This window comes from Microcebus murinus, chromosome 18 (assembly GCF_040939455.1).
Source record: "Microcebus murinus isolate Inina chromosome 18, M.murinus_Inina_mat1.0, whole genome shotgun sequence".
Classification (NCBI taxonomy): Eukaryota; Metazoa; Chordata; class Mammalia; order Primates; family Cheirogaleidae; genus Microcebus; species Microcebus murinus.
Window position 1 is genome coordinate 31,832,528 of NC_134121.1, and position 26,378 is coordinate 31,858,905.

General features: G+C 47.1%; 1 protein-coding gene and 1 pseudogene across 4 annotated transcripts; both read left to right on the top strand.

Annotated features, from left to right (window-relative positions):
- The first annotated feature begins 1,178 nt into the window (after nucleotides 1–1,178).
- On the top strand, nucleotides 1,179–24,493 carry MTMR4 (myotubularin related protein 4). 4 transcript variants are annotated; one of them, XM_012764913.3, is made up of 19 exons: nucleotides 1,179–1,403; nucleotides 2,567–2,605; nucleotides 6,515–6,604; nucleotides 6,954–7,070; nucleotides 7,664–7,746; nucleotides 9,804–9,964; nucleotides 10,084–10,180; nucleotides 10,358–10,471; nucleotides 11,261–11,457; nucleotides 11,708–11,836; nucleotides 12,366–12,477; nucleotides 12,968–13,163; nucleotides 13,387–13,572; nucleotides 13,653–13,823; nucleotides 13,975–14,129; nucleotides 20,385–21,786; nucleotides 23,171–23,281; nucleotides 23,516–23,604; nucleotides 23,870–24,493. In XM_012764913.3, exons 1-19 carry the CDS (start codon nucleotides 1,194–1,196, stop codon nucleotides 24,045–24,047), a joined length of 3,837 nt encoding a protein of 1,278 aa, XP_012620367.1. In that variant the 5' UTR covers nucleotides 1,179–1,193; the 3' UTR covers nucleotides 24,048–24,493. The 4 variants fall into 4 exon arrangements, with proteins under 4 accessions (XP_012620367.1, XP_012620489.1, XP_012620562.1 ...); XM_012765035.3 differs by lacking the exon at nucleotides 1,179–1,403 and adding an exon at nucleotides 1,432–2,421; XM_012765108.3 differs by lacking the exons at nucleotides 1,179–1,403; nucleotides 2,567–2,605 and adding an exon at nucleotides 4,645–4,884.
- Nucleotides 15,421–15,562, top strand: LOC142862330 (uncharacterized; annotated as a pseudogene).
- Nucleotides 24,494–26,378: the final 1,885 nt, after the last annotated feature.

Here is a 26,378-nt window from a genome sequence, read left to right on the forward strand (position 1 = left end):
AGGCAAGGTTCCTGTCTTCCTGGAACTTTTAGTACAGATATTAAGTTATACTGGGTATAAGCCCCCAGTACTTTATAAACAAAGACTCTTGAGGGCACTTTAGTCCCAGGGCTTGGTATTAAAACGCTCAGGCCCACTCTAGCTAGACCTGAGGCTATCAGTTGAGAACTGGAATCAACTATTCTCCATCTGTCGGGTTGGTGGTATCGCGGGGCCGAGGCGACCTCCAGCGGCCACCCTCCATCCTGTTGACTGTTCTGGGTCCCCGGGAGAGAAAGGGAGGGATGAAGAGCCGGATCCTTGGAAGCGTCCTGTTCCGCTCTCCCTTTACAGACCAGGAGGCCGCAGCTAGCTAGTAGGTCTCAGATCTAGGTTTCCTATCTCTCGGAGAGATTTTTATTCAGGACTGGCGGCACAGTGCAAGTCATGAAGAACGGCTGGTCGTCAGCCCATATATTAAAAAAAAGTAGGGTATTGGGCAGGTGGGAGGGGGGCGGGTATATACATACATAATGAGTGAGATGTGCACCATCTAGGGGATGGTCATGATGGAGACTCAGACTTTTGGGGGGAGGGGGGGAAATGGGCATTTATTGAAACCTTAAAATCTGTACCCCCATAATATGCCGAAATTAAAAAAAAAGATTTATAATAAATTTAAAAAAGCTATTATCAGAAAAAAAAAAAAAGTGAGGGTCGGAGGAACCCGTGAAGACACAGAAAAGGGGAAGTCCCCGCGCCGCCAGTCGGAGAAGACCAAGACTGAGCTCCAGGCCCAGCTCTCTTCCCTTTCCTCGCCTGCAGGTTTTTCTCCCATTGTGCCTTTGGGACCGGATGACCGCAGCGAAACCAGAACGTGAATGGATAAACTGAGGTGCCACTGGGGATCTATTTGAGAGGTACCCCCAGGGCGGGGTCATCAGCGGAAGTAGCTGTAAAGACCGTGCACCTACAATGCCCCGCCTCCAATTGCGCTACCAGTAGGCGACAGGCCGCCCCCACTTCCGGCCCCCCGCAGCCTTAGCCAGCAGCCTCCTCTTTGTTGCTCTCCCATTGGCTGCCGCTAGGACGCGCTGTGATTTCCCATTGGTCGCGTCTCCTCTCCGGCGCCGCGCCTCCTCCCTCCAGGTATAGTCTCATCTTCCGGAACCCGATAGGCTAAAGGCTGGGAGGGCGTCTGCCCTACTCGACCAATGAACGGTGTGGAGAGTGAGGGCGGCGGCTGCGTGGTGGGGGCAGGGCGGGACTTGGTGTGGCCATTGGCCAGGGCGGGCACAGGCCAGAGATACGATTGGTTGGGGAGAAGGGCACCGTGGTGGGGTCGAAGCTGCGCGGCCTCAGCAGCTGCGGGAGACGGAAGTGGCGAGAGCGCGGCCTCGGAGGGTCGGGTGGACGCCGCCTGGGTGAGTCACCGTGCCCCGTGCACTGCCAGCTTGGGAACCTCAACGACTGCGTTTTGCTCGGTCCCCGCCCCGGCCCCCACCGGCTTTCCTGAATCCCGCCTTCTGTCATCCAGGGCTCCGCCTCCGAGTCCTTAGGCCCCGCCCCTAGAACCTGAGCACCTGAGCTCCCCTGCCAGCCTGGCCCGCCCACCGGGATCAGATCCCTTAGGTCCGGAAACCCTGGGCTTCCCAGGACTGGTCTTTATCCCGCCTTCCCTCCCTCCCTTTTCCTAGGGCTGCGTGCCAGTGGGCGGTGAGGCAGCACCTCTGGCTTGCCTATTGCGGGCTCTCCCATGAGGGAGGGTGGTCTGGGGAAGAAAGTACCGTGAACAGGGAGGAGGCGGGCCCACAGATGGAGCCTCCTGCGGTGCTCTTCTGCACTGCTCCTGAGCATAGCAGGCATGAAGAAATGTGTGAGTGAAACCTGGGCCTGGCTCCCTAAGTGGGCCTAGAAGGCTGCATCCTGAAATCCGTTACTTGGGTTCATTTGACATGCTGACTCCAAGGCCTAGGCTGGCCTGATTCTGTTCCTGTTTTGTGGCCTCCTCCTCATAACCTCCGCCCCACTTGGTGTCAAGTACACTTAGCAGGACCTGTCCAGCCCTGCTGCCCTCTGATCACAGGTTGTGCTCCCCTCCCTCTTGTCCTCTGGACTCTGCCCCTAGTAAACATGTCAGGTGGGTGTTACTCCCAGACTCAGAGACTGGCAGAGCGTTCCTGTGGATTCAGGCCCTTACCAGGGCCAAAAATGAGTCCTAGTTGGGCAGCCTTTGTCTCTTCAGAGTTGGCAGTTCTTTCCCACAAAGAACAGGGTTTGGAGTGTTCTACTCCCGAGTCTGGGAATCAGGACTCTTGAGTTCTGCTGAATGCGCTCAGATGACACTCATTTCTGCTTTAGAACTTTGTGGCTGATTTCATGCCCTGCAGGATCACTTGTTGCTTTCTCCACACATAGCTCCCATTGCCTCTCTCTGGCACGGTGAGTTGTCGAAGACTTGTGGAGAGACTGTGAGGGAGGAGAATAAGAGTTGTAGAGAAGTTGACGGGTAGATGTGTAGCATTTGCTGATTTCATGGTGATGTTAATGGTGTCCTGAACTCTTATGTTCCTCTGACTCCTTATAGAGAGAAGCAGGCAGCCAGGACCCTCACCACGGTAGAATGGTGAGTACTCTTTCTTTCCTAGACCATTGTGTTTTCCTGTAATCTTTGTGTCTTTCTCAGTGAAGCTGCCCTACCTCTCGTAGACCTGAAGTTTCAGGCTACTCTCTTCAGCTCCTAAACTGGTTCATCTGCCCAGAGATAAATTAGGGTTTCTTTAGATTGCAAAACATTAGCCGGTATACAGCGCTGGGAGCCTCCAGAAGCCTCTAGAAGTCTTTTTCTGTACGTACTATGCCACGCCTTCCCTACACTACCTACACACCACTGCCTCTCCTAGCCCTTCCTACAGCAATCCTCTTGCTTTTTGGAGTGCGGGGGTGTGGGCTGTCTTTGCAAGAATTTCTGTGTTCTGGTCTGAAAAGCCAGGGCTTCTTTATCTCAAGATCCTAGGACTTATGGTGGGTCCTTTGAATATTGTAGGTGCTGTATCAGCAGTGACTCCACCAAAACTATGGGGCTTTCTCCAGCTCCAAGGTGTTGCTGTCTGTTAAGCCAATGCAGGCAGCAGCTGACTGAATATCTAGCAGAATAGAATCTTCAAGATTCCCAGAATATCACTAGAGGTGGTTTATAATGATTCTGTAAATTTTCCATTAACTGTAACTGTCATGTTCTCACCCCAAGTTCATGGAACCCTTTAACTCTTAAGAGCTAGGAGGAGGAAGCAGTCAGATGAGAAAGGAGTAGAGAGATGTAGGCCCTGGCCTGGCCTGGGCCCTTAACCTGGCTGCATCTCTTCAGTTTCTTTCCAGTGTCCCCTATGGTTAGGGACAGGTTAAAGATTTCCTCCCTTTCTTCCACAGACATCTGGATCTATGGTGTGTGCTATATTGGTTCATTCTCTTGTCAGCCTGTTGGTCTTGGCCCCCACCAACTGAGAGCGCCTCCCTTTTTCTCTTCTGGGACATCCTGAAAAGAGCATGGGCTTCATAGTCAGCTTTATCTAATTTCAAATGCTAGCACCACCACTTAAATACCACCACTTAGGTAAATTACATACCTTCTCTCTTAGCCTGATTCTCACCACTAAAACAAGACAAGGCTTACTTCTTGGGGATTGAAAGGTTTTGGTGAAGTGACATTTGAAACTACCTGGCTCATTGTAGATGCTTAATAAAAAGTCAGGTTTTCTCTCATTCTTCCCCTCCCCTCAAACAAAACAAAAGCCCTGGTTTCTTAAAGTTAATAAGCACAAGAAGTTTGGGGTTCCAGTCAGCTTTTTCTGTGACTCTTGGTGACATTTTGAACCCCTTATCTCTACTCCTTATTCCTTGGCCCTCTATACAACTCCCCCCACTCCCCTACCCCTGGGTTTCAAGTTTTGTTTTTGTATAGCTTCTGTGATCCATACTTCCAGCTCTTTCCTTTCCCAGACTAAGACATTCTTTCTCCTCCAAAAAGGATTTATTACGCAGACATCAGAGAATGTTTAAAAAAAAAAAAGAGAGATGGAGCTGAAGGAGTTGGGTTGGGCAGAGGTTTTGGAATAAAAAACTCAAGAGGGTTTCCCTTTTAGCAGTGAGTAAAGACTAACCTGGAACCAGGCCAGTGTCCATTCTAAGGGGCAAAAAGGGTTTCGTGAAGTCACGGGAGTGAAGGACACTGATGGGCAGGGGTATGGTAGGTGGTGGTTTTGGAGGGAAAAGAGGAAGCGCTGAAACTGGAAAGGGCATGAAGTGGAGGTTAGGTGATCTCCATCTTGGAATGCAGAGTAAACGTTGGGGGAACTCAGAGAGGAAGAGAGGGCATGGGGATGGTTGTGTGACAAGACGGGTGTGGGGTGGCTCACCTGGGAAGAAGGGAAATGAAAAGATGTAGGCGGTCTTGCCTTCTGCTCCCATGCGCTGTGAGGGCGGTCCCGCAGCCCAGACTCACGAAAGCCCCTAGATGTCCCAGGGGATGCGGGGAGGGAGGAGCCTGGGTCTGTGGGCGGGGCCCGCGGAGCTGCCCCGCCCCTGCCTCCGCCTTCCCGCCGCGGCCCGGGGCTCTCCCCTGGCCTGGGTCCCCTCCCTTCCGCGCTCGTGCCGAAGGGCGGAGCTGGGCCCGCTCCATTGTGGAGAGGAGGGGAGAGGCGCGCGGGAGCCGCGCCGAGGCCCCGCCACCAGCGCTCTCGACTCCTGGCCGCCGCAGCTGCACCTGGCGGGCCCCGCAGCCGGGATGCGGCGGGCGCCCGGTGCTGGCGGGCAGCGCAGCGGCTCCGGGGACATGTGCGCTGGCCCAGACCGCCTGCGACCATGAGCCTGACCGCCCGCGTCTCCTGCTCCGTGCTTAGCTGCTTCGTAAGTGCCAGCCCTGTCTGTGGGGAGCCTGGGGGCCCAACGCTTGCTGCACCCGCAGTGGCGCCCTGGGCCAGCCCTCGAGACACCAAATTTCGGCCCATCCCCCTCCCCAAGGCCCCCGGCCCGGCCTTGGGGAGGGGGCTAACCCTTTAGTTGCTTGGACTTGCTTCAGTCTTCGGGTGTCGGGGATTGTCGACGGCCAGAGATAGAAATTCTGTAGCCCATCCTGGCCCCGCAGCGACCGCCCTTGACTGCAGATCTCCAGGCCCCGCCCTGCAGGGGTACATCACTTTACCTCCTCCTCTCCATCTTGGTCCCACCCGCTGCATCCTTGCTTGGGGATGTGGCTAATAAGCTGTATGGGATGTTAGGGGGCTGGTCGGGGATCACCGGCTGTGAACTGTCTCCGGGGCTCCATCCCTCACCTGACATGCCAGTCTTTTCTCCTTGACTGTCCCCCAGACAGCCTCTTTTCTCCATCTTCCCTGAGCCTGCGGGGCTCCGTACCTCTGCATTATTCCTGCTCCTCCCCTCCTCCCCCCTGGCTAATGCTGCTTCCCAGCTTCCCCCATCTGTCCTCTCAGATGTCCCCCGCCCGCCCCGTGGGTGTCTGCCAGTCCTTCTCTCTCTCTCTCTGTCTCCCCTGGCTGTCCTTGGGTCTCCTGGTTCCTCACAGGCGTGGATCCCCTTTTCTCTCCTCCCTGGTGGTTGGGAGGGGAGTTACTTCTGCTTGCCGAGGGTATTCCTCAGGAATTTCCCTCAGATCAGCAGGCCAGCAGGGTGCTTGGCAGGTAGTGGGGGCTTGTCAACAGCCTGAGCCTAACAGGAAGATAAGCCCTGCTCCAAAACACATCCTCCTTTTGAAGCATCTTTGAAGGCCCTCTAGAGGCATGGGACTGAATCCCCCCACCCACTCCTCTTTGTCTCCTTCACCCTCCTGATTGAAGCTTCAGTGACTGCAGGTGCTGGATTTCCCTCCTTTCTCCATAACCAGCTGCCACACCTGGTGCTCTGACTCCTTTTCCTCAGGACAGCACTTTCTCATCTCCACTCCTGTCTTACCCTTACATTAGTCTTTCTTTCCCTTAGTTTCCTCTTTTCTTACATCTTTGAAATTTTGGTTCTATAGGAGAGTACCTCTTTGAAGAGTGCAAAGTCCCAGTTCCTCCTTGGCCCTCTCTCTTCCCTTAGGCTTAATAGGCTTGAGAAATCCCCACATTTCACCCTTCCCTGTCTCCAGCCACATCAAGTCTCTTTTCCCTTTTCTGATGACCAGAACCTTTACAAGTATATGTCGGGTTTGAGACCAACCTGGGCAATGTAGCAAGACCCTGTCTCTAAAAAAAAAAAAAAAAAGTTAGCTAGGCCTGGTGGTGCATGTCTAGTCCCAGCTACTCAGGAGGCCAAGGCATGGGGATCACTTGAGCCCAGGAGTTTGATGCTGCAGTGAGCTATGAGCTGTTGCACCATGGCACTCCAGCCTGGGTGATAGAGTGAGACCCTGTCTCTAAAAAAAAAAAAAAAAGTATATGTGGGGTGTCTTTGTGGATTTGTTGGTGGGGGAGGGGAGCAGAATTAGCCTGGTGGGTCAAGTGGAGCCTGGTGACTTAGGACTGCGGCCTTTCTACAGGGTGAGGAGGGGCCCCCCAGCCTGGAGTACATCCAAGCCAAGGATCTGTTCCCCCCCAAGGAACTAGTGAAGGAGGAGGAGAATCTTCAGGTAAGGAGGAATTGGGGTCCAGGGTGGGTGAGGCTCCCTGCCCAGTTAAAAAACACCCCCCCCCCCCCAAATCATCAAGGGAATCTAGCACTGGAGCTCTGCCTTCCTGCTCTCTGGTCTCTAGAGGGAGAGGAGGGTCTGTCTGTATGTGCATAATGGAGCATTTGGCCCCAGGGAAATAAAGGCAGTTTTCCTATACAGCTGTTGCCTGGTGCCCATACCGTGGAGAGGATTCTCCTTTCCTCCCTGGGTCCACCTTTCCCAGAGGGCATCCCACAGAGCAGGGGCTGTGGAGGGGAAAGAGGAGGTGATTTACTTCTGGACTGAGGGTTCCTCTGCCCCTTGGCAGGTACCCTTCACAGTACTGCAGGGTGAGGGAGTGGAGTTCCTGGGCCGGGCAGCTGATGCTCTCATTGCCATCTCTAACTACCGGCTGCATATCAAATTCAAGGACTCGGTCATCAACGTGAGTTTCTGTGTTGTTCTCCCATACCTAAGCCAGAATCCCTGTGAGGTTTAAGGTGGGATTGTTCCAGTGTGCCCTCTGATCACATCTCCAAAAAAGATATTCCCTTCTCTTTCTCCCTAGCCTTGTATTTTTCCGCCTCATTCTTGCAAGTACAGGTCTGTCTTTCTGTTTCTGGCTCATTGTCCCTTGCCCTCTTCTCTCTTCCCATTACTCTGTTGCTGGCCCTTCTAAGGGGCACAGTGGCATTGTTGGAAGAGTGCAGGCTTTGGAGTCAGGCAAACTCCCTGGGCTCTTTTACTGTACTGCCACTCACCAGCTATGTGACCTTGGTTAAGTCACCTGAGGCTTGATTTTTTTTCTCTTTAGTAATATGGGGTGAAAGCACCTGGTTTGCAGGGTCATTGTGATTACTAATTGGGGTCACATGTGGAGGTCCCAGCACAGTTACCAGGCACTTAATAGGCTCTCAGTAAATGCTGGTTTCCTTCTTGCTATTGATACATTAGCACTTAAGCTAGGGTGGGGATTAGGGCTGGTGTCAAATGGGGGGGGGGGCAGGGTCTGAGCTTCAGTTTGCCCTTCCTCTGAAGGTCCCCCTCCGGATGATTGACAGTGTGGAGAGCCGTGATATGTTCCAGTTGCACATTGCCTGCAAGGACTCCAAAGTGGTGAGGTGAGAACTACATGGCCTCACTCAGGCCCCCTGACCCTGGTCTTGTCCAGACCTGTCTGCTGCAGGGTCTGTCTGGCACAAGAGGGGAAGGATACTGCCTCACTTCCCAGCCAATTACTGACCCATAATATCTTAACCTGAAAAAAATGGGTATAATGCTTAGTTCATGGAGTCATCATAAGGATTAAATGTAATGCATATGAAAGCACTTAGGATAATATCTGGCATAGGGCACTCACATCATTGTTGGTTCATTTATTTAATCATTTAACATATATTTATTGAATACTCTACTCTATGCCAGACTGTTTTAAGCACTGGGGATACAGCAGGGAACAATATACAAAATTTTCTGCCCTCATGGAGCTTATATTCCAATGGAGGGAAACCAACAGGAAATAATAAGTATGCTAAATGATAAGTGTAAAGGAAAAACATAGGGCGAGGGGATATGGAGCACTATGGAAGTTAATATTGTAAAACAAAATGATCAGAGAAGCTGCACTGAAAAGGTATCATTTGAGTCAAGACCTAAAGAAAGTGACCTTGTGGATATTTGGGGGAAGAGTGCCAGACAGAGAGAACAGAAAGTGTCAGAGCCTTGAGGTTGAGGTGTACCTGTGCCTAGAGATTGGAAGAATGGCAAGGAGGCTGGTGTGGCTGGAGTGAGTGCACATGGGTAAGGGTCGTGGGTAAGATCTGAGAGCAAAGCGGGTGTCAGACTGTTTGGCTGTCATAATAACTCACTTTTACTTTGAGGGAAATGAGAAACCACTGGAGGATTTTTTGCAAAGGAATGACATGATCTGCTTGATGTTTTGTAGAATTACTCTTGCTGCTCTATTGAGAACAGATGGAAGAGAATGGGAGCAAGAGCAAAGGCAGATGATGGAGACTAGTTAGGAAGCTATTACAGTTGCCCAGGGGAGAGATCGTGCTGGCTTACCTAGGTAGCAGTTGAAATGGTGAGAAGTGGTCAATTCTGGGTATATTTTGAAGGTAGAGATGAGATTTACTGACACCCTGGATATGAGAGAAAGAGAAATCTGGGATGAATCCAAGGATTATTAAAAGGATGCCCAGTTTAGAGCCTACCATGTGCTAAGGTCTGTGGAGGATTCAGAAGAAGAATCCATATTGCCTTTCCCTTCAAGGAGGCTAAAGTCTAGTTGCTGAATGAAGACTTAACATGTGGCAGTGTGCTGTGGAAAAATTTGTTGTTTAATACTCGAAGCATATTAAGAATCAATGTGTCAGGCTAGGCACAGTGGCTCATGCCAAGGCAGGAAGATTGCTTGAGGTCAGGAGTTTTAAGACCAGCCTGAACAAGAGCAAGACACCATCTCTACAACAAATAAAAAAATTAGCGAAGTGTGGTGGTGTGTGCCTGTCGTCCCAGCTACTAGGGAGGCTGAGGCAGGAGGATCGCTCAAGCTCAGGAGTTTGAGGCTGCAGTGAGCTATGATCACACAACTGCACTCTAGCCCGGGTGACAGAGCGAGACCCTGTCTCAAAAACAAAACAAAAAAGAGTCAATGTGTCTGTGGAATGGAGTAGGCTGAGAAGGCTTCAAGGAAGAGATTGGACTGAAACTGTCTTCAAAGTATTAGTAGGATGTGGCTAGGCAGAGAGGAGACATTAGCAAACGGAAAAGGAAAACAAGGAGATAGGAATGACATAAGCAGGACTTCGGGCCTGAAGCGGAAGGTCTGTGTTAGGGAATCATAGGAGATAACTCTGGTCCGGCAGGGTAAGGACGAGTGTAGACATTCAGGCCATGTGGCAGCATTTAGATTTGATATGAGAAATGAAGGCCTCATTAGAGGGGATAAGTATATCTCAAACACAGGGCTTCTTAGGAAGAGAATTATTACAAGAGACAACTTCTCTTGGGTGTTGGCCAGTGCCCCTGGTCCCCCTCAGGATCCCCATTGCCTTACCTCCTGCTTTGCAGCCTCCTCGCCTCACAGCCTTCCCATGGCCATGTTTTTGACCCTTATGGCCCCATGGCCACCTGTCCCTTGCCTCACCCAGGCCTGTGGCTTCTTGCCTGGCAGGTGTCACTTCTCCACTTTCAAGCAGTGCCAAGAGTGGCTCTCACGGCTAAGCCGGGCCACAGCAAGACCTGCCAAGCCTGAGGACCTCTTTGCCTTTGCCTACCATGCCTGGTGCCTGGGGCTGACCGAGGAGGACCAGCATACCCACCTGTGTCAGCCAGGTGAGGCCAGGCTATTTTCTCTGGGAGGCTGCTTATCCCTTGGTTCTCATCCATCTTCCACCCCCTGACATTGGTGCTCTGGGAGGCTAATGGTCACGGTCACGGGGCCTCTGTTGCAGGAGAGCACATACGATGTCGGCAGGAGGCGGAGCTCACGAGGATGGGCTTTGACCTGCAGAATGTCTGGAGAGTCTCGCATATCAACAGCAACTACAAGTGAGAGGGCAGGGGGTGGGGGACCAAAACACCAATCCAGACCCAAACCTCTTCCACATTTGCCTAAGCGTGGTGGGCACAGCTCCTGGGTCTCTTCCTGGTTCCTGTCCACCCCCTGGGGTCTTGCTGTCACATGTCTTAGACTCAGTCCGGTGACCCCATCTGGTCTCTTCTCAGATTGTGCCCCAGTTACCCCCAGAAGCTGCTGGTTCCTGTGTGGATCACAGATAAAGAGCTGGAGAATGTGGCTTCCTTTCGTTCCTGGAAGCGGATCCCCGTGGTTGTGTATAGGTGAGGGGGCAGTGGCAAGCAGGCAGGCTATGTTTTATGCAGTAAGAGTCAAAATCAGAGGTTTTCAGCAGCCTGGTTGAGCGGGAATTGACACCCGGTAGGGAAGTGACTGAAATATTAAAACAAAAGGTGCCTTAGTTCTCTCAACTAAGGATAAGGTTTTTGGAGTGTTTCTTCACTTTCCCTTTTTTCGGGTATGTGTGTGTGCACGTGTAAAACATTGCATTAGTACAGGGGTTGGCAAACTGGTATGCAGACCAAATCTGACCTATAGCCTATGAGCTATGAATGGCTTTTACATTTTAGAAAGGTTACTTAAAAAACAAAAACAAACAAAAAAGAAGAATACACAACAGAAACTGGTTGTGACCTACAAGGCTGAAAATTTATTGTTTGGTTCTTCACTGAAAATGTCTGCTGACCCCTGCACAAGAACATTATAGCTAAAATAGAGTGAGACAGGTAGTAACCCTGAGGTTTGGAATTTTTCATGTTCTTGGCTCTGGCCTCATTTGCCTGCTGGGTGTCTGTACCTGGAGCAGGTGCTGTGCAGATTTGATGAGTCAAGGTCACCTTGGGAATACAGAGTCCATTTGAGAAAATGTGTGTGGTAGCACTTTGTATACTGTAAAGTCCTCTAGAGGTGTTGAGGCTTTTGGTTGCTATTATCATGGCCTGGACGAATTGGTAGCCCCTGCTGGTTCTGGAGACTTTGGTCTGGCCCCCTGAGGGCAGGCCTCTGGAGTCTTCAAAATGCCAAGGGCATTTTGGTTTCTTCTGTTTTGTCAGACACTTGCGCAATGGGGCAGCCATTGCCCGCTGCAGCCAGCCTGAGATCAGCTGGTGGGGCTGGCGCAATGCTGATGATGAGTACCTGGTCACGTCCATTGCTAAAGCCTGTGCCCTGGACCCGGGGACAAGGGCCACTGGGAGCTCCCTCGGCACTGGGAATAATGATACCAGCGAGGCGTGTGACACTGACTTCGGTAAGGTGTGGGTGGTGCTAGCCCCCCAGGGAGCAGGCCCCCTCCCTGGCCTCATTGGCTCCCAGGGAGTCCTCAGTGAGAGGATGGGAAGAAGGTGCCAACACACAGGGTGTCTGGGTCCCCACCTTTTGGGAAGCTGTGGGGTGTGAGGGGTCTCCAGTGGCATGTTCCTCTGTTCTGAGAGGGAGGTCCACAGGGTCAGGGTGAGGCTGGGGGGCCTACTGACCCAGGGTCTTCTCTGACTGTGTAGATTCCTCTCTGACTGCATGCTCTGGGGTGGAGAGCACAGCGGCCCCCCAGAAGCTGCTGATCCTGGATGCGCGATCCTACACGGCAGCAGTGGCCAACCGGGCCAAGGGTGGAGGTTGTGAGTGTGAAGGTATTACTGCTGCTCCACTGTCTGTAGCCAGCCTATGCTCTGGGTGGTTTTGGTGAGAAGTGGGTTGGGAGCAGCTTGTGTAGTGGAAAGAACCAAACAAACCTGGCTTGGAATCAGGATATTGCCACTTACTAGCTATGACTGTGCTTAAGTTACTTAATCAGTCTAAGCTTTATTTACTCATCTGTAAAATGGAGATGATAGATACCTTGCAAAGTTGTTGGGATGATTAGAGGTTGCACATATAGAATTATTGGCACAGAGCAGCTACTCTTTATTGAGAATTTATTATATATTACCATTCTTAGTACTACTATCATCTGTGGTTAGTATTATTACTACTACTACTATTATATGGCACCTGAGTATTCAGAGGTCAAAGTGTGATTCAGATTTCAAGATTATATTTAGTACCCGTCCTGTAGTGTGCTGCCCTGCCAGGGAAGCTTTGTCTATTAGGACCACTCTTGTCCTGGATGTCTGTTTCCAGGACGTGGTCTTATGTTCTGCTGTCTTCTCATGTCTATAGAGTACTATCCCAACTGTGAGGTCGTGTTTATGGGAATGGCGAACATTCATGCCATCCGGAATAGCTTCCAGTACCTCCGGGCTGTGTGTAGCCAGATGCCAGATCCCAGCAAGTAAGTGTTTGCTGCTCTGATTCTGTCATCCTCCCACCTCATCCCTCCCCAGTACTTCTCATCCTTCAAAGATTAGGTGGGGAGATGAGAAGTATAGAGATCTCAAAGACCTGAGGGCCCGGGTGGAGTTGGGTGCAGTGGACCAGTTCCAAGAACACTTCTTCCACTTCTCAGCCAACGCTTTGGCACAGTCACAGGACACTGGATTCCTTTTGTTTGGATCATTTGTCCTACTCAAAGAACGCGGAGAACTGGGGAGAGAAACTGGCTACATGTGCATGTGACACTTCCCAGTTCCTCTCTCTATCCTAAGAAGCTCTTATCTTCCTCAGGTCCTGTCTTCCCTACTTTCCTGCTCAATATCTCTTGGCTAAAAGGCCATGGGTTGGACTTCTTGGTTTCAGCTCACCCTGGGGACTTTGTTGGGTACAGCTGGCCATGGGTGGTAGCGAGACTATTGGTGATGGACTTGATTTCTCCTCTTGTGTAGCTGGTTGTCAGCACTGGAGAGTACCAAATGGCTGCAGCATTTGTCGGTGATGCTGAAAGCAGCTGTGCTGGTGGCTAATACAGTGGACCGTGAAGGCCGGCCTGTGCTGGTACACTGCTCAGATGGCTGGGACCGCACGCCGCAGATTGTAGCCCTGGCCAAAATATTATTGGACCCGTATTACAGGACGTTGGAGGTATTGAGAGGAGTTGGGTGGGAAAGACCAGAGGGTATGCGGGAGGAGAGGTGTTGAACCCTCTGCATCTGTCTTGGGTATCTGTCAGTAGAGGACATTGGTGGCTTTGAGTCCTGTTCTATTTTTCTTTGAAGCTGCCAGCTTTCTACTTTGGGCAGTTCCCAGGGGAGTAGCACACCAGGCTTTCCAGAGAGGCCTACACTTGGACTTTTTTTTTTTGCAGGGCTTCCAAGTGTTAGTGGAGTCTGACTGGCTGGATTTTGGGCACAAGTTTGGAGATCGCTGTGGCCACCAGGAGAATGCAGAGGACCAAAACGAACAATGCCCCGTGTTCCTCCAGTGGCTTGATTCTGTTCATCAGTTGCTTAAGCAGTTCCCCTGCCTGTTTGAATTTAATGAAGCATTCCTGGTAAGTCCTAGAGCCTGTGACCAGGGTTGGGGGCAGTGTCAGCCTGAGGCCCCCAGGTACAAGCTGTCTTGGCCCTCTAGGTAAAACTGGTGCAGCACACATACTCCTGCCTGTATGGCACGTTCCTGGCCAACAACCCCTGTGAGCGAGAGAAGCGCAACATCTACAAGCGGACCTGCTCGGTGTGGGCTCTCCTTCGAGCTGGCAATAAGAACTTTCATAACTTCCTCTACACACCCAGCTCAGACATGGTAAGTCTGAGCCCTCGTCCTGTAGGTGCTTCCTGGAAACCTATTGGGAGAAGAGGCTAAGTCAGTGGGGAGAATGTGGAGCCAAAAGCTTAGGCAGGAAAGAGGAACCGGGAACACCTCACAGAGTGCTGGTATTGGGGTGCTTTCCCAGGTCCTGCATCCTGTTTGTCACGTCCGAGCGCTGCACCTCTGGACAGCCGTTTATTTGCCGGCATCATCTCCATGCACACTTGGGGAGGAAAACATGGATCTTTACCTCTCCCCGGTGGCCCAGAGCCAGGAGTTCTCTGGCCGCTCTTTGGACAGGTAAGAGAAGCCATTCTTGTTCTCTCCCCCTCTGCTACGAAGGCAATAATAACTGTTTCCTATCTTGCCTCAATGTCGTTCTCTTTCTCTTATGAGATATTTAAAAGCAACTTCTTGAATCAGTTGAAGGAGAAACTTGGCTCAAGACTTGTAGCTAGCCTGGGGCTCACTCTGTGTATTTTCAAGGTTTTCTCTTAAGATAAGATTGGATACTTGCTTTCTTGGAACTGCTATCACCCTGTGTGACACACCCATGCAGGGGAGCGGAGAACAAATAGAAAGGACTATTTTAGGAAGGTTTATGGGAATGGTCTTGATTTTTGTTCACTGATACATGGCATGATGAACTGGCTGTCTTGGTAGCAACCTTTGCTATGTCCAGCAATTGCCTCCAGAAGCATCTGACTCTCAGGGAAGTGGGTTCCCAGCAGGAGGATAGCCTTTACATTACTCTCTCAGAAAAAGGCCAGAATTTAAAGGGAGACATAAAGTTATCTTCTGACTGAGTATTTTGCAGGGGAGTAGGATGAGGGTTGGTTAAATTATTAGGGTAATTCATGTTCTTTATTTTTTAAAAAGCTAATATAAAAGTATAAAATGTAAATCTTCCCTTATCATCCTTGTCCATGGTTAACACTTTGGTGTGTGTCTTTTCAGATGTTTATCTGTATAGATATAGCCACACTCTCACACACTTACACAGAAACATTTTTGGTGAATAAAACTGGAATTTTTTGCATGCTTTTTTTTTTTTTTGAGACAGAGTCTCATTTTGTTGCCCAGGCTAGAGTGAGTGCCGTGGCGTCAGCCTAGTTCACAGCAACCTCAAACTCCTGGGCTCAAGCAATCCTGCTGCCTCAGCCTCCCAAGTAGCTGGGACTACTACAGGCATGTGACACCATGCCCGGCTAATTTATATATATATATATATATATATATTAGTTGGCCAATTAATTTCTTTCTATTTATAGTAGAGACAGGGTCTCGCTCTTGGTCAGGTTGGTTTCGAACTCCTGAGCTCAAACGATCCATCTGCCTCAGCCTCCCAGAGAGCTAGGATTACAGGCATGAGCCACCACGCCCGGCCTTTTTGCATACTTTTAAATTTTTTGTGTGTTCTACAAATTGTTTTTCCCACTTTGTATTAGATTATCATCCCATGACAGCACATATAAAGCTACTTTATTGTTTTTAGTGGCTTCAGAGAAGTCCAAAATTAGAGTGCATCATAATTTATATAACCAGCTTCCTATTAGTCATTTAAGTAGTTTTCATTTTTTTATCCTTACATAGTGAGCATCCTTACTTGTATATATTTTTTTAAAAAAATTGTAGCCCTACATCATTGGAAACGCCTCGCAGAGTAACATTGTGGTTTTGCTTTCCTCACAGGACTATTTGTTAGATCTGTGGGAAGGAACTACCAGACAGTTGCTAAAAGTATAAAAGACCTAATAATTTGTTTTTACCTTAGTAAAAACATAAAAAAATTGTAAAATATACATAATGTTTATCATCTAAACTATTTTTAAGGATACAGCTCAGTAATGTTACCTTATATGTATATCTTTGCATTTGTGCTAGTATTTCTGCCAGATAAATTCCTAGAAATGAAAATCCTACGTTTAAAGGATATATTTATTTCAAATTTTGATATTTGCTTATCGACTAAAGGTTTTTTGTTTTGTTTTGTTTTTGAGACAGTGCCTTACTCTGTCACCCTGAGTAATGTACAGTAGCATCGTTGTAGTCCACTGCAACCTCAAACTCCTGGGCTCAAGTGATCAATCCTCTTGTTTCAGCCTCCTGAGTAGCTGGGACTACAGGTGTACACCCCACTGTCCTGGCTGATTTTTCTATTTTTAGTAGAGACGAGGTCTCACTCTTACTCAGGCTGGTCTCAAATTCCTGAGCTCAAGTAATCCTCCTGCCTTGGCCTCCCAGAGTGCTAGGATTATGGCATTAGTCACCATGTTCAGCTGGCTGAAAGTTTTTAACATTAAAATATGTTATTGGTTGAATATTATAAAGGAAAACAAAAAACTAACATCCCAAATTATTGGTTTTAGGGTGTTTTGAGCAGAGTCCAATTGTCAGGAGACCATAGATAGGCTTCAGGAATACTGTGATTTTCTCCTTCCCTAAACTATGTAGAATTTGAGTATAGGTTCATATGCTTACTTTTCCATTTGCAGTAAGTTCTGTGACCCATTTATGAATGACTGTCTTCAATTAGTATCTAATTTATCAATTCAATAAATGTTTCTTTAATACCTTCAAGTTGCCTAGTACTGTACTAGACTTTGAGGGCTATACCAGAGAAACAGAAGATATTGGTCCTACCTTCAAGATACTTCCAAGCTATAAGATAAGACACAGAACAACTATAAGAATGTGTGTAGTTCAAAGCTGAAAATGAATGTTTTTTACATGAATGAGAGAGAGAAATGAGTGTTTTTTAAAAGGGACATTTGGTGGCTGTTTTACTCAAGAAACTTTTAGGAAAGACCAGGCAGGTACCTTGGCTTTTTTGTGTCCCAAGTAATCTGGCTTAGAACCTGGCACATAGTAGGTACTTTAGTAAATTTTGACGCAGGCAAACAAATGAATGGAATAAAGGGAGTTATGAGTTTGGTAACGAAGTTAGCGGAGGGGTTCCAAAGGAATTAGATACATGCGAGATAGTTTTTTTTTTTTTTAAAAAAAAGACCTCTCTGGAGCTGGCAAGGGTTGAGAAAGGGCTATTTTAAGGAATAGAAAGGAATATAGGACAGGTCATTGAAGGCATTGAAGGCTTTAAACATTACAGTGAAGAGTTCATTTTGATTCAGTTGTTAATAGTGAGTCATTATAGGAAGTCATTATGAACTGCTGACAATGGAATTTTTGGAGAACTAATCAGTGAGGAGGGTAGTAGGAGGCACAGATGCCAGCCAGCACTGTTGCAATTCAGATGAGAGGGGAAGAGTCCCTGGAAAAGAGAAAGGATTAAATTCAGAAACATTGTAGAGAAGCTGTCAGCAGGCTGTGGAACTGACTGAAAGTTGGAGGGCAGAAGTGAAGAGTAAGGAGTACCCAGAGTCTCTTCATAGTCAAAGACAGGGTCCAAGTCTCTGAACTTAGAAACTAGGAGAATATTAATGCCACCAATAGACATTGAAAAGTTAAGAAGCCAAACTAGTCTGGGGAGAAAGAGGAGATTGGGATGGAAATATTAGTTGATAGCAAAGGGGAGGTGTGGTGTAGGCAGCTCAAAATGGAGAGTTGGATTTAGATGACTAAGTGGTGTAAAGATTTTAAAGGAAATGGCTGCTGTAACACTTGACCTGACTTACCTTTGGTTCTACCTTTCCTTAGATCAAAAATGTCCTGTTCTCTTTTTTGTTCGTCCATTGAAACCCAACATGTTGTTGGGTTCTATACTCAGCTCAAATCCTACCCTCTCTGTGTAGCCTTTCCTGCCCACCCCAGCTGGATGAGCTCTCTCTGCTTGTTCTAAATGCAGGCATTATTGTCTATATGAGCATTATCAATTAAAGTTTTATTGAACACAGGAATCAGTTGTGGAGGATGGCAAAGTATTGCTATTTGAATTTGGCTTAAGAGTGCATGGGAGTTAGATTCTTCTCTTCTTTTGTGTGCTTGAAAGTTTCCATAATAAAAAGAAAAAAGAAAAATAAAATCAGCATAGTACTTTTAAAAATGCAGATGCCTAAGCCTCGCTTGTGGCCATTCTTTTTTTTTTTTTTTTGGAGACAGTCTTGTTCTGTTGCCTGGCTAGGGTGCTGTGGCATCAACCTAGCTCACAGCAACCTCAAACTCCTGGCCTCAAAAGGCATCCTAAGTAGTTGGGACTACAGGCATGTGCTACCACGCCCAGCTAATTTTTTCTATTTTTAGTAGAGACGGGGTCTCACTCTTGCTCAGGCTGGTCTCAAACTCCTGACCTCAAGTGATCCTCCCACCTCGGCCTCCCAGAGTGCTAGGATTATGGGCAGGAGCCGCTGGCACCTGGCCCCCTCTTGGCCATTCTTATTCAGTAGGTCCTAGATGGGCCCTGGTTGTTTGTATATCTAGAAGATCCCACAGAGGCAACTGATGTATACCAAATATTGAACTCCACAGGTCTATTTCATTCAGTTGGCACCTAGCAAAGGCACTTAAGTAAAGGGAGTTAACAAGTAAACACGTAAGTGCAGTAATGTGTTATAGGAAGCACTGAGCAATGAGCTTTGATGTGGACCATTTTGTTTAATCCTCAGGATGGCTTTGAGGTAGGTACTTTAACCTTTCTTCTATAGTTGTGGGAGTTGAGGTTTGCAGAAGTTAAGGTCACACAGCAATGAAGTTGCCAAACTGGGATTAGAGCCTGGACTCCAGAGACTGTAATCATAACCTACTGCTGTTGCCTTCTTGGAATTTCATAACACACACACACAAAAAAATCAAAATTGATCAAAAAAAGTCAAATCAAACATAAAAATATATTTACAACATTTATTATAATAGTTTCAGGAACCAATTACTTAAAATAAGCTACATTGTTACTTTGCCTTTGGGAGTTTTTTCTATATGAGCTGAACTGACTGAACTGAGAATAGGCTGGTGAAATCTCCACTGTCTCCTGCTGAATTTTCCTGAAGTTTTCATTGCTCTAAGCACTTTGAACTGCATTAAAAATCAGGGCAGCCATTCTCGAAAGTGTCTGTTACCCATTTGGTGTGTACAAATGCCTCTAGAACTCTTTGAGTTCTGTATACCAGGAGAAGTTTCCATGAGGTCTTAGGAGTCAGAGGCACACACTGCTGCTACATGGTTATAAAAAGCTGTGTTTAGGAGTCATGGGTGTAGTCTTGAGCATAGTCTTAATAAGTTTGTGGTTGATTACCTATATCTGAATCCTCTGCCAGGTATGATTTGTTGGGGTTTTTTTTTGAGACAGAGTCTCACTCTGTTGCCGACGCTAGAGTACAGTGGCATGATAATAGCTTACTGCAGCCTTGAACTCCTAGGCTCAAATGATCCTCTGGCCTCAGCCACCCGAGTAGCAGGGACTACAGGTGCATACCACCATGCCTGGCTAATGTTTTTTTGTTTTTTGTTTGAGTCAGAGTCTCACTCTGTTGCCCAGACTAGAGTGCCATGGCATCAGCCTAGTAGCTCACAGCAACCTCAAACGCTTGGGCTTAGGCAATCCTTCTGCCTCAGCCTCCCGAGTAGCTGGGAGTACAGGCATGTGCCACCATGCCCAGCTAATTTTTTGTATATATATATTTAGTTGGTCAATTAATTTCTTGCTATTTTTAGTAGAGACAGGGTCTCGCTCAGGCTGGTTTCAATCTCCTGACCTTGAGCGATCCTCCCACCTCTGCCTCCCAGAGTGCTAGGATTACAGGCGTGAGCCACTGCGCCTGGCCTAATTTTTTTGTAGAGAGAGGGTCTTGCTATATTGCCCAGGCTGATATTGAAAATCTGGTCTCAAGCAATCCTCCTGCCTCAGCCTTCCATAGTGCTGGGATTACAGGTGTGAGCCACTATGTCCAGCCTATTGTTATCATTTTATAAAGGAGGAAACCAAGTATCCGAGAGGTTAAATAACTTGCTTGGAGTCATGTAGCTAATCAGTGTCAGAGCCAATATAATCTAGCTCCAAAATTAATCTTCTCTCTTACTGTGATAGAGTTAGAGGCAATAGATTACTAGGTTTGAGCCTCAGATGTAGTTCTGGCTGGAATAGTAGATTTAGAAGGCATCCACATAGAACAGGGGTCCCAATCTATGATGAGTTGTATAATTTTCATTATATATTACAATATAATAATAGAAATAAAGTGCATAATAATAGAAATAAAGTGAATAATAAATGTAATGCACTTGAATCATCCCAAAACCACCCCCCTCCAAATCTGCGGAAAAATCGTCTTCCATGAAATGGTCCCTGGTGCCAAAAAGGTTGGGGACCACTGGTATAGAAGGCAGTTGAAACCATGGGAGTGGTGGAGATTGCCCAGGGAGATGGTGTAGGTTGAGTACTGACAAAATTTAAGGACAGATCCTGGGTTCTTGAGGACAGGGTCCATGTCTTATGCTTTTTGCAGAGTAAGACTTTCAGTGAACATTGGTTATTTGTAATCTTTCATGTTATTATTTCTTGTGAACTCTGGCTTTGATATTGCTCTGATGAGCTGATTCTATACATTGTACTGGAGGTGGCTCCCATCTCCTGACCTGGATGTATTGTGTTTGTCATTCTAGATTACCTAAAACCAGATCCATGGATGATCTTCTTTCTGCCTGTGATACAAGCAGCCCCCTGACTCGCACATCCAGTGACCCTAACCTGAATAACCACTGTCAGGAGGTCAGAGTAGGTTTGGAGCCCTGGCATACCAATCCCGAGGGGTCAGAGACGGCCTTCATGGAATCTGGTGTAGGAGGTCTTCAGCAGACTGTAGGAGAAGCGGGTCTTCCTCCCCCTCTGCCCAGCTGCCAGAAAGACTACTTGAGCAATAAACCTTTCAAGAGTCACAAAAGCTGTTCTCTAAGTTATAAACTGCTTAATACCGCAGTGCCACGGGAAATGAAGAGCAACACCTCCGATGTAGAGATCAAAGTCTTGGAAGAGACTAAGGCGCCAGCTCCAGCCCCTCCTGCCCAGGATGAGCCGGGTAGGACTTTAGATGGCACAGGGGAGCCACCTGAACATTGTCCTGAAACAGAAGTTGTCAGCGCATTCTCTAAGGTCATTTCCAACAAGTGTGATGGAATTTATGATTCTCCTGAGTCTTCCCAGGACTCCCTTACAGGTGCCCCCCAACAGGCCCAGCTAGACTCCGCAATAGGTATGCCCTCCAGATGTACTCTCAGTCACAATCTCGGCATCCTTTGCAACCCACCGAGTGCTGCCTGCCAAACTCCTCTGGACCCAAGCACTGACTTCCTCAGCCAAGATCCCTCAGGGTCTGTGGCAAGTATCTCCTGCCAGGAACAGCCCAGTTCTGTGTTGGATATGATCCATGGGGAGGAAGATATTGGTAAAAGAGGAAATAATAGGAACGGACAGTTAGTGGAAAATCCTCGCTTTGGGAAAATGCCATTGGAATTAGCCCGAAAGCCAATCTCTCAGAGCCAGATCAGTGAGTTCTCTTTTCTAGGGTCCAACTGGGACAGTTTCCAAGGGATGGTGACTTCGTTCCCCAGTGGGGAGACCATCCCTCGGCGGCTGCTTTCCTATGGCTGTTGTGGCAAGAAGTCAAACAGTAAGCAGATGCGGGCAGTGGGGCCATGCTTTGGGGGCCAGTGGGCTCAGAGAGAAGGTGTGAAGTCACCTGTCTGTTCTAGTCATTCCAATGGACACTGCACTGGCCCAGGAGGAAAAAACAACCGGATGTGGTTGTCTGGTCACCCAAAGCCAGTCTCCAGCACAAAGTCTGTTCCACTGAGCTGCCCTTCTCCAGTGCCTCCTCTGTATTTGGATGATGATGGACTCCCCTTTCCCACGGATGTGATCCAGCATAGGTTACGGCAAATTGAAGCAGGGTACAAGCAAGAGGTGGAGCAGCTACGTCGACAGGTGCGTGAGCTTCAGATGAGGCTGGATATCCGTCACTGCTGTGCCCCTCCAGCAGAGCCCCCCATGGACTATGAGGATGATTTTGTAAGTATTCACCTACTGTCATCTGCCCGTTTGTTTATTCTGTCCATCCCGCCTTCCATCCATTGAGCATTTATTCACTTGGTGTTCCACTGAGTTAGGTGCTTGGGCTGTAGGATGAAAGGCTAGTAGACAAATAGAATGATGTTCTTAAGTGTTATGATTGAGGGAGGAGGCATCAGGCATTAGGGAGCTGGAGTGGAGAAAAATATCAAAGAAGGCTTTCCTGAGAAGACAATGCTTGATTCTTGCCTGCTGGTCCTTTTAAAAATACACACACACACACACATAATTCTTGAGCTGAGTGCTAAAGAATGTGTGATATTTAGCTAGGTAGACAGTGTAAAGGAAACACTATTTGCAGAAGCATGAAGGCAATGGGTACTCCAATGGTATGGCTTAAACAAGGGGATGAGGTGTGTGTGGGTGTATGTGTCTGCACACAAACACACTTGTGCTGGGACTGTGAGACAGAGTTGGGTATTGTGGTGGGAGGTGATATTGGAGAGTTAGACAGGGATTGGAAGGGTCAGTTTGAGTGCCCTCTTGTTTGGATTTTACCCTCAAGGCAATATAATTTTAGGCCAGCAAGTAACATAAACAGATTTGTAATTTAAGGAAATTATTCTAGAAACAGTGTAGAATTTTGATGAGGCAGCAGAGACCCAGATTGGGAGGCTGGTTAGGACATTTTGGAATAATCCAGGTGAGAGATGATGAGGACCGTCTAGGCTTTGCTGTGTTGGGTGGCCTCTGGTTCTGGCACCACAGTCCTTGGGAAACTTCTAGGAGCCAGCTTCTTCCCCATAACATCTTGCTGTCTACACAGACACTTCCCTTCCTTCTGTTAAGGCACTCTCACTTGCCTGCTGCCCACTTCTCTGATGCTTTAAACAAGAGTCACCACACTTTTTCTTGTAAAGAGCCAAATAAATATTTTAAGTTTTGTGGGCCATGTAGTCTGTGTTGCAACTACTTAGTGCAGCACAAAAGCAGCCGTAGACAACATGTAAATGATGAATGCAGCTATATTCCAACAGAACTTGGTTTACAAAACCAGACAGTAGGCTGGATTTGGCCTGTGTGCCATAGATTGCCAATCACTGGCTTAGAATGTTACAAGAGTATCTTTCCACACTGCGGCATAGCATGTTGGTTAAAAGCGTGGGTCTGAAGCCAGAATACTAGGTTAAAATCCAAGCTTTACTTGGATCAGCTGTTAACTTTCTCTGTGGCTTAGTTTCCTTATTTGTAAAATGAGAATAATAGTAGTATACCTCGTAAGACTTGAGAAATTAAATAAGTTCACATGTGTAATGCACTTAGAACAGTGTCTGACACATGTTAGCTGATGAAGATGATGTTGATATATTTGCCTTTTCTTCAGACATGTTTGAAGGAGTCAGATGACAGCGATACGGAAGATTTCGGCTCTGATCACAGTGAAGACTGCCTTTCAGAAGCCAGCTGGGAACCTGTTGATAAGAAAGAGACTGAGGTATGTATAGGCAAATATGTGGTGGGTACTTATGTGAGTTATCACATTTCCCAGAGATGAGAGACATGCTATAGAATGAGCTCTCTCCCAAATGTGTGTCATCTTGGTAGGCAAGTAGTAGCCAGTGTTGAAGATCAGCCTTGTCATTTTCTCCTGTGATTCTTTCCTTGTTGCATAGTTGGTCTTCTACTCTGTTGACAAGGACCTGGAATTTTTCCTTGTGCCTTCTGTTAGGTGACTCGCTGGGTTCCAGACCATATGGCATCACACTGCTATAACTGTGACTGTGAATTCTGGTTGGCCAAACGAAGACACCATTGCAGGTAAGATGTTTTGTATGATTCATTATGACTCATAAAGAAGTACAGTGTGTGTGTGTGTAGAACTAAATTGAATTAATCTGAAAATTGAGACATCTTTATAGGAACTATTTTTGTTCCCAACTTTTCATTTACTCATGGAAAGGCTTTTAGACTATCATTTATTCTCAGTCTATTGGCATTTTTAATTTTTATTTTTTAGTCCCAATACTGATAAAGGCATGTATTGGCATTTCTGATGAACTCTTCCCTCTTTGTGCTTTGGCAGAAACTGTGGGAATGTATTTTGTGCTGGTTGCTGCCATCTGAAGCTGCCCATTCCTGATCAACAGCTCTATGACCCAGTTCTCGTCTGTAACTCATGTTACGAACACATTCAAGTATCTCGTGCCAGGGAACTCATGAGCCAACATCTGAAGAAACCCATCGCTACAGCTTCCAGTTGAATGCCAGGGGAGATGACCTGTCCAATTTCAGCAGGTTTGAAGGGAGGATCTGCTTCAGGTGTAGTTTGGAAGGTTCCTTGGTATGGCTCATGGAATCACAGAGCTCAAAGATACCATCTTGAGAAATCCTCCTTGGTACCATGAAACTGGAGCAGAGGAATTCCAATTTGGCAGGAGGTCCTCTACTGGTGAGACCCTCACCTTGGGGGTAATGGTCCTGATCCAGACCCAGTGTCTGGAATCTTAACGTTGAGTTGGTGACTCCAGCTTCTTTCTCCTGGAGGTCACAAGATGATGATTTCATAGATATTGCCTGGTGCAAAGTGCCCCAAACAGCAATAGAAAGGCATATGTATAACCAAACTCCAAGTGATAACCAGACCCATCTCTCCTCCACCTTGGAAAAAGCAGATTATAGTATACAAGATAGGAATTCCTGTCCTATTTGAGATGAACTATATCCTGTACCTCTGTGCTCTGTGTCTGTGCATGAAGGCTCAGTCTTTAGAGGCACTCCCTCTAGTTGCATTAGTACTGTCTTTTTGTGGAGTTTGGTTTAAAGACTGGTTCAGCAAGTCGAGGTTTCGATGTATTTTTCACTTGGCTCATCGGCCAGCATCAGTGAATCTTCAGTTTAGGAGGGACAGTTCTAGGGAGTGAGACATTTTGGGGAGTAGAGGAAAACTCTGCTGATGTTCAGTCCTGGCAAAAATCAGTTATTTTGAGCTGTGAAGGCAGTCGTCTCTGTTACACGGTGGCAGCTCTTGAAGTATGCACTGTGAAGAGTGAGAAGGGAAAAGCAAAAGTTGTCCTTGTGAAATATCTGCTGATTGTGCCCTACCCTTTGCGCCTGACTTTTCCTAGTTGTCCTGGTGCTAACGCGGGAGCTACACCTTGATCCTCTCCTGGCATGAAAATTAAACAAAGGTTTTTGTTGTTCCATTGCCCACTTCCCCCATGTTGTCTTTCCCTTGGCTGCTGCCTCCTCTGGGTCACACTGCTTCTTATCCTGAACACTTGACACCTTGAGGGTAGAATTTAGTGTTTGGTTTTTACCTCCTAGAATTTGCTGTTTGGTATGTGAGGGTTTCAGTACAAATGCTGCTGTCTATTTCTGTGCACTTAACAATGGAACCCAAACAGAAGAGAATAAAGCCTTGATACCAAAATTGGGAGAGAAAATGTGTCCATTTGGACCAAACATTGTTGGTTTTTTTAAAATTTTATTTTGATTTTTCATCTTAATATGTACCAGTGGCACTTAACCAAAAGATACAGTGATATAGCCATGTACTGTGGTTGGGACAGATACAGTCTCCTTGGCCTATAATGAAACCACTAGGACGTCCTTTATACATTTCCTTAATTTGTTGATGTATAAAAGGTAAATCATATTTAGGCTTATCCTGTTTTAAAACTATGGTAGTTGTCTTTCTTACTGCTACTTTCATGTTGCTTTCTAGAAAAAAAATTTCATTCCAAAATAACTAGGATCTGCATTTAGAACAAGAATTGTTATTTGTCCTGACCTTTTCTTCAGTCCTACAGAGAAGCATCTGTGGTTCTTTTATACTTGCCATGGATGTAACCTAAAAAGTTTTGGCGTATTTAGGTCAGCCTAGCAGAACTTTTTTCTTGTTTAAATGGAGCTGAATAATGGAGATTTTGTGTATGTGAAATTCCTGAGATCATTGAAAAAGTAACAAACTACTCCTTGTGTCTGATACATAAAATTCTTTTAAGCATTTTCTCAATCATTAAAATTTACTGCCAGTTGTGAGTGGCTTTTTAATTAACCTGACTTTCATTGCACTTCACTCTGCCTGTTTTCACAGGGAGTAAGATTGGTAACATTTGGGGAGACTGTATCTGTCTACTATGTATGGCTGTTTGGAGGGACTGTCCCATCAGTGAACAAACTGTATGGTCTTGGAGAGAGACTCTAGGCTCTTGGCTCAGATGAGTTCATCAAATACTCCTTTCAGAGTTGTTGTGGGTGTAAGTGACATGATGTGGCCAAAAATCCAAACTGTGCAGTTGCGTTGTGACAAACATGCAATGTGCTGTAAAATCTCAATACAGTTTAAATAAAATCTCTATATTAGTGCTGCTTTGTTGGGTCTTTTTATTCGCTTCAGTGTCTAAGAAAACTTAATACTCATTGTTCCTTTGACCATGAGAAAAGACTGAAAGTTTATACCCCTTCCAACAATTTCCATTTTTTAAATAGACCCCTCTTGTTTAATCAGCACAGCTCTTGTTATATTCTTATTTATTGATTGAATAGGATCTATTTTTATGGATTCTGTAGAATTCTGTCCTCTCTCAGGT

Bases quoted from the DNA above. Each gene is read 5' to 3' on its own strand.
- MTMR4 (XM_012764913.3), top strand. From the start codon at position 1,194: ATGAACGGTGTGGAGAGTGAGGGCGGCGGCTGCGTGGTGGGGGCAGGG. The intron at 2,606-6,514 runs GTGAGTACTCTT...GCCTTTCTACAG, and splicing joins ACCCTCACCACGGTAGAATG to GGTGAGGAGGGGCCCCCCAG. The intron at 9,965-10,083 runs GTGAGGCCAGGC...CCTCTGTTGCAG, and splicing joins TACCCACCTGTGTCAGCCAG to GAGAGCACATACGATGTCGG.